Source organism: Lactuca saligna, chromosome 6, assembly GCF_052625555.1.
Source record: "Lactuca saligna cultivar CGN05327 chromosome 6, ASM5262555v1, whole genome shotgun sequence".
Classification (NCBI taxonomy): Eukaryota; Viridiplantae; Streptophyta; class Magnoliopsida; order Asterales; family Asteraceae; genus Lactuca; species Lactuca saligna.
In genome coordinates, this window is record NC_136422.1 from 173263431 (window position 1) to 173277625 (window position 14195).

Sequence of the window (14195 nt, forward strand, 5' to 3'; positions counted from 1 at the left end):
CCCCAAGATACCAACATCATACCGATATAACCATAACATAAAACATATAAGTAAACAGAACAATCATGTACTAGCCAAATGGTGCGTACGCTGGGAGTACCTGCTTGTACGCTCAGCGTACTCACCTGTTTAATCATTTTCCCATTTAGTGCTTAATACTAAGATTTAGAAGCTACAATCTCAGATCCAAGTCCTTTCCAACGTCTTAATCCATAAAGTCACTGATTTGGTGACTTTGCATGCTGCAAACAAGTCCAAACTCCAATAATGATATTCCACTTTCATAAAAGTGGTCTTAACTCTTGCATGAACCGATTAAGACCACCAAGATGAAAACTTTTTGTCCTAGGGATTCATTTAGCACTAAGGGTGGCAACCCTTAGCCTAGAAGTTGGATTTGGACTAAAAAGCTTCAACTTTTGGACCAAAATGACTTCAAAACTAAACCACACTAGATCTAAGCACTCTTAGATAAAGTCTATAACTTTATACCTCCAAGTGATCTGAAATGGAACCCTAAACTCGGATCTACTGCTTCCCTTTTGATTCATTACCTTGCTATACTCTTCACTTGCTTGGAAATGGCTTCACAATCACAAAAATGCTCTCTAATGACCTCCAAAGCTCCAAGAACACTCAAAAGAGGGTTAGGGTTTCGTGGTGGCTATATGAAGATGAGAGGGAGGTTGATTATTGGGTGTTATGTTCTTTATATAGCGGCATACTCTAAAAAATAGGGTTTAAGGTCTCTGAGGGTACGTTGAGCGTACCTCTCGTATGTTGGGCGTACCTCTCGTATGCTGGGCGTACTCCTCCCCATACCTGCGATCATTTACTCCACTACGTTGGGCGTACCCAGCCGAACACGTGCATGCTTCCCTTGCATGCATAGGACTTGCTTGCCAAACATTTCCATCAGGGACCATTTATGTCAAATGATTTAAATTGTTATAACTTCTTCATTCTAAGTTTGTTTCCTACAAGCTTTATATCTACGAAAAAGTGGTGAGAAGCTCTACGCTCCTGACCACACACCCAAGCCTTAAACCTTCCGAATATGACCACACACCCAAGCCTTAAACCTTCCGAATAAATAATGGGACCCTAAAAGACCGAATCGCTCATACCCTGGGTCTCCGAGACCACCACAAAGTGCTTTTCAAAACGAGGTGTTACAGTGTGGTTTTTTTGGGGACGAAGACTGAATTTTTAAAGTTTTTTTTTTTTTTTTTTTTTTGTTTTACGGGGGGGGGGGGGGGGGGGGGGGGGGGGGGGATGGAGAGATATTAGCAGGGCGGAGTAAGCGAGAATGAAAAATTAATTTTTTTTTAAAAGGGAATACCCAATTCCTTGGTAGCGGGAATGCAGAATTAGAATGAAAATGTTTAGAGGGAATATTGGTGTTGCTTCTTTCTTTAATTTGTGCAATTCCTTTCTGATTTAATTACACTATTGCAAAAATTTGTACTAAAAATTGTGTTTTAATGATGCATTTTTGGTCTATGGCATCAATAAATGCGTTTATTATTTCTTTTAATGCGGTTATATGAAAACTTCACGAACAAATACATTAAATGGTACGGTCCTTGGTTTGTTAATACGAATTTTATTTAATGATGCAGTTTTGTAACTGAACCGCATCAAAAAATAAAAAGCCATCGTACCATTAAATGAGTTTTGTACCGGTGATTCCACACTACAATGCATATCCATTATTATATTTAGCATATTCATAATACATTGAATTTGTTAGAGTTTAATGAATTGATACATTATCATTTTACTTTTTATATAACTCTTTATTAAATTTTCTACACATAACTTTATAATGTTCAGTGTAATATATCTTTAATAAGTAAAAGTTTTTTTTTTTCATTGAAGAGTTTACTCACCATTAAACATCATATCTATTGAATGTGAACATAACATTACACAATAAAAGCGTTTAATTCATTAAATATCAATTAATCATGTCACATTCAACAATTCTATTGAACTATTCATTATGGATGTTCTTAGATGGATTGTATCGGAAAAAAAACATGACAAGTGTGTGGTTAGATCAAAATTTAAGTTTAAGGTTTACGTTATGGATAAAAAAAATAAGTTTGGTTGTCGCTTCGGTTGACACATTTAATTAAAGGTATTGAAAATTTCAAACTTAATTTAACAATTTTTAAGTAACAAGTTAAGAATTTTCATATGAACTTATCCTATTTATTAAATTGGTTGTGGATTGATATGCTTATTTTTTTCACAACCCAACATGTCCAGTTTAAATTTCAACAAAATAAATAAAAACCTACACCTAATTAAATGTTACATATTCCAATAATTGTACAAATAAATTTTTTAGAAAATTTAAAAACTCTAATAATTGTTCAAATAAAAAAAATGCATCCATAAACATAATATAATATAAATAAAATATAATTATTATATATTTGATATTTAAAAATATAAAATACTGATAAATATAATTTGTAAAGGGGTTAACGAGTTAAAATTATGTAGGAAATTTACAGTCTAACCTAACCCACTTAATTAGAGGGTAAAGAGATTGAATTTCAACTCCACCAACTAATTCTTGTCGAGCTTTGGTTGAGTTGACATGTTCAATTATTTTTTGTCTGGTTAGTTAATTTACATTCCTTTAAAATCTAAAAAGCAGAACCTGATTTAGTGTTTTGTTTTATTTCTCAATTCACATTCTTGGTTTTTACACTTAATGATTACTCTGGCTAGGTTTTCTTTGTTCACCATTCTGATTAATCTTGATCATAAATCCCTCATTATCTTAATATCATAATGATTTCATTGTGATAATCATAAAAAAAAAATCATTTCTAGATCACTAATCTCTTTCCAAAGTTCCAGTTGATTTGAATGCTTATATAGTAGTGAACGAGGAAAAATAAATAAATAAATGCACAAGTTTAGAAGTAACAACACTACACATAAAATACAAGTCATAGATGACACTTTGCTAGTTAAAATATTTTTCTGGATGTAGAAGCATATTAACCACGTGACTCATCGAGGGTCGCGCCTCCATGTCTTCCTCCGCGCATTGCAGTGCAATTTTAACCAGGTTTTCCATGGTGTTCCGATCATATTTTCCACCTAACGAAGGATCTACGATCAACTCAACCCATAATTCCCCTCCACTTTCATCAAACTCTTGAATCCTATCTCTCACCCACTCAGTCACCGAAAGGTCTGTGTCGCCATTTTCATGGCTTCGCCGTCCTGGACTCCGGCCGGTTATCATCTCCAGTATCACAACCCCGTAGCTAAACACATCAACTTTCGAAGTGATCGGAAGATTAAACACCCATTCTGGAGCCATGTAGCCTCGAGTTCCTCGGATTGTTGGAAAGTTCGATATGTCAGTTCGATCTCTATCCAATAGCTTCGAAAGACCAAAATCCGCCACCTTTGGATTGCAATTAGCATCCAAGAGTATATTATGAGGTTTCACGTCGCAATGAAGAACCCACTCCAAGCATTCTTCGTGTAAATAAGCTAACCCTTTGGCTGTTCCTTTCGCGATCTCGAATCTTGTCTCCCAATCCAGTTTTCCGGTGAGTAAGTTTCCGGCCAACGATCCGTTCTCCATGTACTCGTAAACGATAAGCCTGTGCTTTCCTTCAGCACAATAACCCCATGTTTCGATCAGATTCATGTGATTTAGTCTCCCGATTGTGTCGATCTCCGCTTGAAATTCGTCTTCATTGTGGTGGTTTGTGTTCTTGAGCTTCTTGATCGCTGCAATCCGGTTATCCGGTAATCTTCCTTTATACACGACGCTTTCGCTACCTCTACCTATCTCTTCACTGAAATTACGTGAAGCCTTTTTCAGCTCACTGTAGGTGAACTTCCTGAACGCTGTGGCTGCCGGAAAATAAACTTGCTCCGACGTCGTAACTGAGCGTTTACTGCTCTTATACCAGAAGTACAAGATGACAATGATCTCGATAAACCCAATCACGCATCCCAACACAAGCACGAACTTAAGTATCTTACTTTCCTGTTTCTTCTCGTACGATCTTATTATCTGCGTCACCTTCCCGCCGGTGCACCGGAGGCTTGACTTCTCGATGGCTTTCGGAACAAAAGATGACACCAACGATTTAGGTAACTTGATATACATCGAATTGTAGAACCCCATTTGGTATCCATTATACAGAGAAGTCTTTATGTAGCAATAATAAGTTCCCACACCATGATCATCATTGTATCCAAACTGGAACCCTTTGCAATTACAATCTTGTAAACAATCTTTCTTGCAAGCATCAAGAGTGTAGTTATTGTGATACCGCATATCAAATCCGTAGAATTCTACATGACGAAGCTCCACGAAAGCTTCATCGTCTGGTTTACAAACTTCAAAATCAGGTTCACACCCGGAGCTCCAATCTTTAGAATTCACCATTTTGTACCCATGTAAGCAAGTGCATCTTCTTCTTCCTGAAGAATAAATACAGAGACTATTTGCTCCACAGATACCATGAATCCTGCAAGAATGGGAAACAGCTTGCCATTGAATTTCCCATTTCGTTCTTCCTTGATGCTCAATGAGACTGTATAATCTCATATCACCATCGTAGTCGATTCTCATCATTCTTTGTGGTCCGACCCCGAAATCAGCCGATAAGAATCCGAAACCGTCTGATGAGTTGAATCGACCATCGGAATCAAGGGTGGCAGATCGATTGTACATGTACTGGTTTCTCCTGGCTTCCCATGGTAGCAAACCGGGATCCGGCCAGAAAACAGTGGTTGATTCTGGACCTTCGTAATGAAGGCGAAGAATGCTATCAATGTCGAAATAGAGCTTATAGAAACCGGATGAGCAATTAGTGGAGCTTCTTGAGGAAACAAGCTGTGTGTTTTTGGTTAACGGTTGATTTGGAAGAAGGGTATCTGTTGGATAATCAAAGCTTTGCCAAATAGTTTGTTCTCGTTCATGGAGGACAAGGTTACCTGTGTCATGGAGTTGCAGGTACAAGGAAGAAGAAGTTGACTTTGTCTGCGTTGACCAAATAATATATTGGTCAGCATCAGTTAAAACAAGATTGCCATCTTTGAATAAGGAAAGCTTCGAGTTTATTCCGTTCACCGGTTCATCTCGGTTAGCCATCCAGACGACGGTTCGACCTTCGGTGATGAGTTCATCGGAGAACCAGACAGCGAAGCAATACGCATTCTGTCCGACCTGATGAAAACCGGCGGTGAAAAGTCCATTTGGCGAAACTAAAATGTCGTCGTTGTTTTCGACGGATAAGAATGAACCGCCGGTTAAGCCATGGACAGGGAAGAAAATGTAGAAGAGGACGAAGATGATGATAGCCATGATTTTGTGAGAATGTGAACTTGAAGAAACAAAAGCATTTATTCGATTAGCAGTATGATCTACTCGACAGGAAAAGAGACGTGTTGACTTTCTTTTTGACTTTCACGGTGGCGGAAATCACTTCACCAATTTTCATATTAGCATAGTCAGAAGTACTTTGTTCAATTCTATTCGGTCAAGAAAAGAATATAGCAAGGGCTTTCTAAATTTTAAGTTATGTTGTTTTAATCTTTAATCTAGTCTAGATTATAATAAACAACCTTCCTTAATTCTTAAGTTCGGAATTTGGCAAATAACCATAGTTAAATAGTAAATACACGTAGAAAATAGGGATAATAACTTATAGGGTAAAATATTTTTTGAAATGTACATATTTAATCTTTATTTTTTTTGTAAAATAAACCCTTATACTTTATTAATATGTACACATTATGTTATTTTCACCGGATTCTACAGGTTTTGCTGATGTGGAAGGGTTTATTTTACAAAAAAAAAATAAAATAATGACTAAATGTGTACATTTCAAAAAATATCTTACTCTATCAAGTTATTTTATATATTTTTTTTTATTTTGTTGAAATGAAATACCCAGGTGACATCCACATATCCACAACGAGATTTTTCCAACTTTTATTCATCATGAAAAGGAGGGAGAACCCCGATCTCGGACGACTCCTTTGTGTGTTCCTACACATCACTGGTAGCAAATCACTGGTAGCAAGGAGGAATGATGGCAAAAACAACAAGGTCGAAGGGGGAGGCATGAGGAAGTAGAGACGGTAGTTGGCGGCGAGGAGTTGCTCTGGTAGTGTAGTTTTTGAAAACCATGTAACTTTTATTCTATTTGTATATTAGTGTTCAACACAAATATTTAGGGGTGAACGTTGTACGGTTAAGTGTAGTTTTTGGACCAAAGTGCAACTGCAATAGCAAGTTGCGGTTATTTATAGTCAAAAACCAAAAATTGTGGTTGTTTCAGTTCAGTTATTGCGGTTATTTCAGTACGGTTTCGGTTTTTAACCACAAAATGAGGCGGTGTGTTTTTGCACTTAAATTGATAGGATTTTTCATGTCCAAACAAGATTTTTCACTTGACTTTCTTTTATTTATATAAGTTTTTATTGACTTTTGATTTTTGTTGCAAATAATTCACCATTTCAATCCATTTTTATCTTGCAAGTTGCATTTTATTATGTTAAAAAAAAGATAAAAGCATTATGCAATCTATGAACTAACAAATTTAACCTAACGTAGAACATAAAGAATTATGCAATTTATGAGTCTCTTCAATAAGTGAATAAACTAACAAATCTATAGTTGTTTCCTATATTAACAGTTTGCATAACAATAAACACAACCATAAAGAGAATTTCACTGTTCAACAAATCTTAGTCTCCATTATCGCTAATCTATCAATTAAAGATGATAATAATCATGCAATCATTGGCGCCTTCAAGCTTCGTCTAACATATTTGTATTTAGATTAGAGGCTGCCTGTCATCTGTCCGTGCCTCGGTTATTATCAACGGTAGCCCAACTAAAGAATTCAAGATCTCAAAAGGGGTAAGGCAAGGAGACCATCTCTCTCCGTTTCTATTCATTATAGCAATGGAGGGGCTTAATATATCTATGAAGACTGCTGGTGAGAAAAACATATTCAAAGTGATAAAAATTCCTGGAATTGAGGAAAAAATATCGCATCTGTTTTACGCAGATGATGCGTCATTTGTGGGAGATTGGTGCAGATTGAATATGAAAAACTTAGCTCATATCTTACACTGCTTCCATATGGCCTTTGGTCTTAAGGTGAATTTCGGAAAATCCAAGGTATATGGTGTTGGGGCATCGAGTTGTGAGACCGCATTTGCTGCTAGGATACTTGGATGTGAGGCTAGTTGTCTACCTTTTACTTACCTTGGCGTACTAGTTGGGGCAAACATGAACTTAGTGAGAAATTGGCAGCCAATTATTAACATGTTTCAATCCAAGCTTACGAGTTGGAAGGCAAAAACACTATCTTTTGGGGGGGGGGGGGGGGGAGACTAACTCTAATCACTTATTTATTGGGAAATCTGTCGCACCCCCAAACCAAGGATGGCGGAAACGTCCGAGGGTGGAGGACTTCATGTAGTGTATCACAACAATGAGTATAATAGTGCTCAAAGTAAATACAACCAACACAAATATAATTGAAAATGTTACATCGAAGCACATGTTTACATGATTCACATCAGTTACATTATAATACGAAATGAACTGTTTGACGATTTATCGTCCCATCCTCAAAACGTTGTTGATTTCCTGTTTTCACTGAATTCCTGAGAATACAAGTAGTTTTGAAAAGTGTCAACACAAAGGTTGGTGAGTTCATAAGAGATTTCGTTAGAAAAGTAAATCGTTTTCCTCGAAAAAGCGTTAGAGTATGTATCCAGAAAATCCGATATTTTCTTTAAAACCTGTGTAATGTCGTCTTATGACTGAAGACCAAAATGTATAAGTAACCCTTCTTATTAGTAGAAAATGTTATGTATTTAAATGGACATGGACACTTTTGAATTAAACGAAATTTCTGTTCGTTCTCATGTTTGTTAATACATTATATATATATATGTAGTCCTAAATTAGAGGACCGAGTAATAACAAGTATTGACCATACTTAAAAGTATAAATGCGGTTTCAAATGATGTGTAGTCGTAACTACCAAAACCAAAAGTGTACAGTAATATCTGTACTCATAGAGATAAAAAGGTGATTTTAAATCGACATAAAACTCGTTTAGGTTTTAAAAATAAAATCCCGCAAACTTATGGATTGTTATATCCCTATGTGAGTCGCTATAATCATACTATGACTATGTGAACCTGCCACGACGTTCTCAGTGTCGCGAAAAATAAAATGACATTTGTCACCCGTAGACCTGCAGGTCCAACTGTAGCTAGCAGCAAGGTGTGGGGTGTCAATCCCAATATAGATCTATATACAAGTATCACGTTCTCCCTCAAGGAGATTCTGATTATAACTACCAGGAATTATATCCCGCACTCGGGCGTACGGGGAGAGAGAGAGAGAGAGAAAGAAAAATAGAGAAACTCACGATATAGGATAACAAGTTTACGTGAAATGTGTGTGAATATAAATATTTCTTGTATGAATGTACCCTTCTTGTACGAGTGCGTAGAGTGCTGTAACATAAACTATACCTATTATAGTTTATCTAAAATGTATGTAATATGTATGAACCCTTTTATGGAAATGTATTAGTGTTATAAATATATTCAAACTATACTTCTTATAGTTAAATAATACGTGTTCCAAAATGAATGAATAATATTTAATATGAATGTCTTAGTTTCAGTTCATAATGATAAACTAACTAGGAAACACATTCAAATATTAAAACTTATGATTATACACTTTGCTCAACATAATACAAAGTGTTATGATATTTACATGCTGTTGGTAAAATTTAGCAATTCTGCCCTGTTTTGTAAAAATCCTAGAAAAATCATACAAAGTCGAAAACTAGATCCGTAAATTCTGAGAGTTCACAAAATGTGTCTAGTTTGCTCATAATTTTTATCACAATTTATAATGACCTCTAACTTGGGTGAAAAAGTCCATAATCACAGACTGGTCCGGATTGTTGTTTGAAATGATAGGCAGTTTTGTAAAAATTACCATAAATTGTAGAAAAATCGTATGGAGATGTGCAAGTAGTCATTTTAAAGCTAAAAACTTAAACTATTTGCACCTTGTACAGTTTTGAAAACAAAAATGTTTAAGATGCCCAAAACAGTCCGTGAATGGAGTTGAACTTTTCTGATGAAGGCTGTTAGAAAAATCTAGTTATGTTCTTAGTGTTTTAACTTGTATTCCCCCCCTGAAAACTTGAGAAAACATGAAAATGTAGGGGTATGAACTCACCTTGAGTGATTTCAGTAGATGATTGTTGAAGAATGGAAGTGTTTAATTCAAGAACACTTGGAGATGCCTTGAAGGTTTTCGAGAATCTAACATCATAGTTAGGGAGTTTGTGTAAGCAACCAAAGATTTGAGTAGAATGAAGTGAAATAATAATAGGGAGGATGAATTTTTACTTACTAAGTGTGGAAGAACACTTGAATCCAGCCTTGGATCTCGAAAATTTGTGTAGAAGAGTTTGAGAGAAAAAGTGATGTTTGTTACTTAGTGGAATGAGAGAAATGAGAGAAAATGAGGAGTGTGGTTGATTGTTCCAGCTCAAAAAAGTGGGAGTGAGTGAAATTTGAGTGTAAGGGAACATTGAAGTGACATAGGTAAGGTGGGGAGGTATGGCTGGTCATAGAGTGGGTGTGGGGTGGTTGCTTGTGACTTTGATTTTTTTTTTTTTTTTTTTTTTTTTTTTTTTTTTTTAACTTGCAAGGCACAATGGAATATATTACTCCTATAAAGGAAATTGACTCAATCAAGGACGATTTCACAATTAAAGTTCGGATCATACGTCTTTGGACTCAAAAGTCAAGAACAATGTCTTATAATTGTCTATATCCCATTTTTAGTTTAATTTTCTAAATATATGTGTGGTTGTCTATGTGTGTGTATCTCTTTAAAAATTCTGCAATTTCATCATTTTATGACCCCCATTTGCGAAGTTGAGTATTTATTTCCAAAAATGCGAAACTCCAGGGACAATATTTGAAATCTTCTGTTTTCTTCCCCAATTCGCATTCTACTGTGAAATACTTCGCATCTTCATTCTTACACCCTTCGCATCCCTTCGCATTAATCACCTTCGCATTTTAACCTAATTAATCAAATGCGATTCACAAAATTTTTCATTCCAGATGCGAACACAGTTTAGTTCTTGAACTCTAAACTTGCGAAATCAAAATTTTCATATGTTGAACCCATATGCGAATATTAACCCAATTGACTTCAAATTGATTCATAGATGCGAACACTCGATTGTTTTACTTTCGCAAAATGAGCATCAACAACTCCACAATCGAGTTTTTAAATTCTTGCAAACAACAATTTCATAGTCCTTGACTTCGCGTTTTTCTTCACGAATCATCCCTCAATCATCAATCCAATTGCGAATCAAAAACTCATATGTTCTTGCTTTATCGATTCATCGACTACACTCATACAAATGCGAACAATACTCAATTTCAAAATCGATTGAAACTTATAGCAAAGCTAAATCCAACTTCGCATTCAAAGCAGTGTTATTGATTGCATTCATGAAATACTAACAAGATAATATATTATAATACAAATATACATATTTTAGGTGGTGAAATCGTAACAGCCTAACAATTTGGTATGCAACTTTATTAAATCAATAAAAAAAGTTATGCAAATTGGAAAAATAAATAAAAATATATCTTTTGTTGTTTTGATTGAGGAAATAAATATTTTATATGAATACTCACCAGGAAAAACGCATATTATACATTCCTGATGAGTATGCAACATGGTTTTCATCAGTTTAATTCATTGATTAGTACGAAGGCTTAGGAAATTTTTAACACAAACTTTTCTCCTGTGATGTTTTCCCATTAACATAGCAAGTTATACAATACGAACATAACACTAACCCTAATACACAAGGTTTAATAGAGTTGACCGGCTTGACTTGATGACTTGACTTGACTCAAGATTGACGATTGTCACAATTTGGGAGAGATTTGACATTCTTGGAGAGATTTCTAATACAGAGAGATATTTGAGAGAGATTTCACATACTTGGAGAGATTTGGGAGAGATTTGACATTCTTGGAGAGATTTCTAATACAGAGAGATATTTGAGAGAGATTTCACATACTTGGAGAGATTTGGGAGAGATTTGACATTCTTGGAGAGATTTCTCATACAAAGAGATATTTTGGGAGAGATTTCACATGCCTAGAGGGATTTGGGAGAGATTTGACATTCTTGGAGAGATTTCTAATGTAGAGAGATATTAGAGAGAGAGATTTCACACACTTGGAGCGATTAGGGAGAGATTTGACATAGACAGAGATAGAGTGAAAACGATTGAGAGAGGATCCATGTGTGACAATTGTGAGTGTCCGGCATCGCAATGCATGGTTCGTAAACCCTGTTAAGCCTTGTTTAAGGATCTTACACATTCCCGATGAGTATGCATCATTGTTTTAACAGTTTGGCTTGCCACGTACTATAATTTTTAGGTTAAAGAGGTCTAGTTGTACGTACTTTTCGATTCATGTTTTCTTATTAGAATAGTGGGTTGTTTAGTAAATACTGAACGTAAGTCCAAGTACACAAGGGTTAGTTGAGCTGACCGGTTTGACTCGTTGACTTTATTTGACTTTGAATTGACCAGAATTTGACGGTTGTCACATCATCCCCCCGTTAGAGGGAATTTCGTCCCGAAATTTGAAGTTAGGCAAGGGGGTAGGCATGAATAATCAAGCCAAGAAGTGAGGATACTTCCTAATCGACTGACTCATGCGCTCCCATGTGACTCTAGGTCCGTGGTTAATATTCCAGCGAACTTTCACTAATGGGAAGTGGCGTTGTTTCATCCGCTTGACCTCGATCCATGGTCACCATGGTTCTTCTAAGAAGGTGAGGCTCTTGTGGAACTCGATCTCGTCGAGGGGAATTGCAAGAGTCTCGTCGGATAGGTACTTCTTGTAAATTTGGGACGTGTTGGGTAGAGTGTACTTTACCAAACTCGCAGGAGTAGATTGAAGGAGCGAGTTACAGGGCTGATTTTGACAAGAATCTCGAAAGACACAATTATTCGGGGTGTTGTCTTTCCATGCTTTCCGAAGCGTACTAAGCCTTCCCAGAGTGAGTGTCTCTAGAGGAATTTGATCGGTTATACCGGCGTTCTAAAGGTTTCTTCCTCTTGCTTCTCTTCCTGTCAAGGGTTGCTCCCTTTAGGGTCAAAGTTGGGAGGGGTTTCGTATTTTTCGAGAAGTTCCAAAGGAACTAAGACAGTAGGTCAGCAAGACCCAGAATCTTGGCATATTTCTGCTAACGCCTTCGGTGCTGACTGTTTCTCAATGGTTTTGATCAATTGAAAGGTTCCTTATGAATTTCCACCCTGGGTAACGATGTGTCTTGAGAATTGAACTCCTCAATTCCTAAACTCGTATCTGGAGAACTTCGGGTAATACTTCTCTTATCGTATTTCTTCCGTGGTTTGTTGTAGCTGCTCTCCTTGGTTTCCTTCTTACTACGAGGGTAGATAAGTAAGTCATTTGTAATGACGATGATGAGTTGATCCTAGCAAGAAGGGTATATCCTATTTATTACGTTCATGAATCCAACGAGTGGATCTGGTCCTATCCGAGGGTTATCACAACGAACTTTCAGCGTTCTTATCGAAATTGGAGGATCGTTCTCAGATATCCTTCTTCAATACTCGTGACTGGTGATATTCAGATCTCAGGTCCAATTCCTGAAGGGTACCTCGTCTCTTGAGGTTGGCCGGCCTATTCGTCAATGCGAGGTAGATAGTAAAGATTTCTATTAGAGATGTTGTCTGGGCCTCTGAAATCGATGGAATCGTGAGCAATTTGTCTTTCTAATTTGAAAAATAAGATGAGAGCTTTTCAGGGTGAGAAACTTGGTTCTTCAATTTCATTGTTGAGTAGTTCGACAGGTTTGACCCGACAGCTCTTGTAGCTCGGTAGGAAGTATGTGGGTTTGGTCCACACAACTATGACTTTTTGAATGGTAGGGAATTTACTCGTCCTTCTGGGCAACCTTAGCCCGAAGCTCATGGCAGGACTCGTACCCTATCTGTCCCAAGCTTCTATGCTTGAACCTTGTCAGCTACATGCGCGACATTCCCGAAGGTCTCCTGTATATACATGTGATAAAGCTTCGGGAAGTATGACACTCCTCTGGTGCGTGTTTTGGAGTTCCACAGCGAGAGACGACCCAAAGGTCCGTGCTGGGTGTCTACGAGAGACGATAGTTTCGATAATCAGGGGTTAGGCGAAAAGCCCCTTTTTATAGTCATTTAATCAGGAAGACGAGGGCAATATCAATCAAAATTGGAATACGACAACACTATCTTTTTAGATAACAGGAGATAAGTTGTATTCGAAGGAAGAGATCACTAGAGTGATAGAGTGTCCTGTATTTCTTTTCTGTGTGTTCCGTTTTGTTTGATGTTATGATTATTGTAGATGATTCCTACCACAGTGTCTAGCACTGGTAGCGGGTGTGTTTTCGATAGCCAGTAATGATACTTGATATCATGACTCCTGACAGGTCTCCTTACGATCGAGCGGTATATGATTGTCGTATGTAAATTGACATCGCGAAATTTGTCGAGTGGGTGACCCCACTCAACCCCTAATACTAGACATGGAATCGGAGTCAAGATGGAATTTTCTATTTCAAGACTTAAGTATTTTGATTTTAAATTAACCCCGATGTATGGACAAGGTCATTACAACTTACAAGTAATGCTCCTAAGGTCACATATGAATGTCTTTGGTTTGATTTGTATGAGAGAGAAAATATCTTAGCTACTTTTTAGAAGGAAGGTTACCTTAGTAAGCGTACCAAATTCATTACAAACATATAGTACTTAAACGTATTATCGTTGGGAACATTACAAAAGTCCTAACATGGTTCCCTTGCTGCTCCTGTTGGTGTGTTCATCACATTCCTCCTGTTCCTTCGTCGTTCTTATCAGTTGGACATTCTCTCTTGAAGTGTCCCGTTTCACCGCATAGGTAGCATACTGGGCCTACCTTGGTGCAGTTGATTGAAGGGAGGTGATGGGCCGAGGCCCTACAGAAACGAGCGGTATGCCCTTTCCTGTTGCAGTTTTTACAGTGCATCTCCCGGCAAGCCCCATGGTGATGAA

The 14195-nt window shown here is 37.0% G+C and overlaps 1 protein-coding gene across 1 annotated transcript; it reads right to left on the bottom strand.

Annotated features, from left to right (window-relative positions):
* Positions 1-2915: 2915 nt before the first annotated feature.
* On the bottom strand, positions 2916-5502 carry LOC145001073 (putative receptor protein kinase ZmPK1). The gene has a single exon (XM_078960407.1). The coding sequence runs from the start codon at positions 5354-5356 to the stop codon at positions 2987-2989; it is 2370 nt and encodes a 789-aa protein (XP_078816533.1). The 5' UTR covers positions 5357-5502; the 3' UTR covers positions 2916-2986.
* Between the last annotated feature and the right edge of the window lie 8693 nt (positions 5503-14195).

Coding starts and splice junctions, on each gene's coding strand:
- LOC145001073 (XM_078960407.1), bottom strand. CDS start 5,356: ATGGCTATCATCATCTTCGTCCTCTTCTACATTTTCTTCCCTGTCCAT.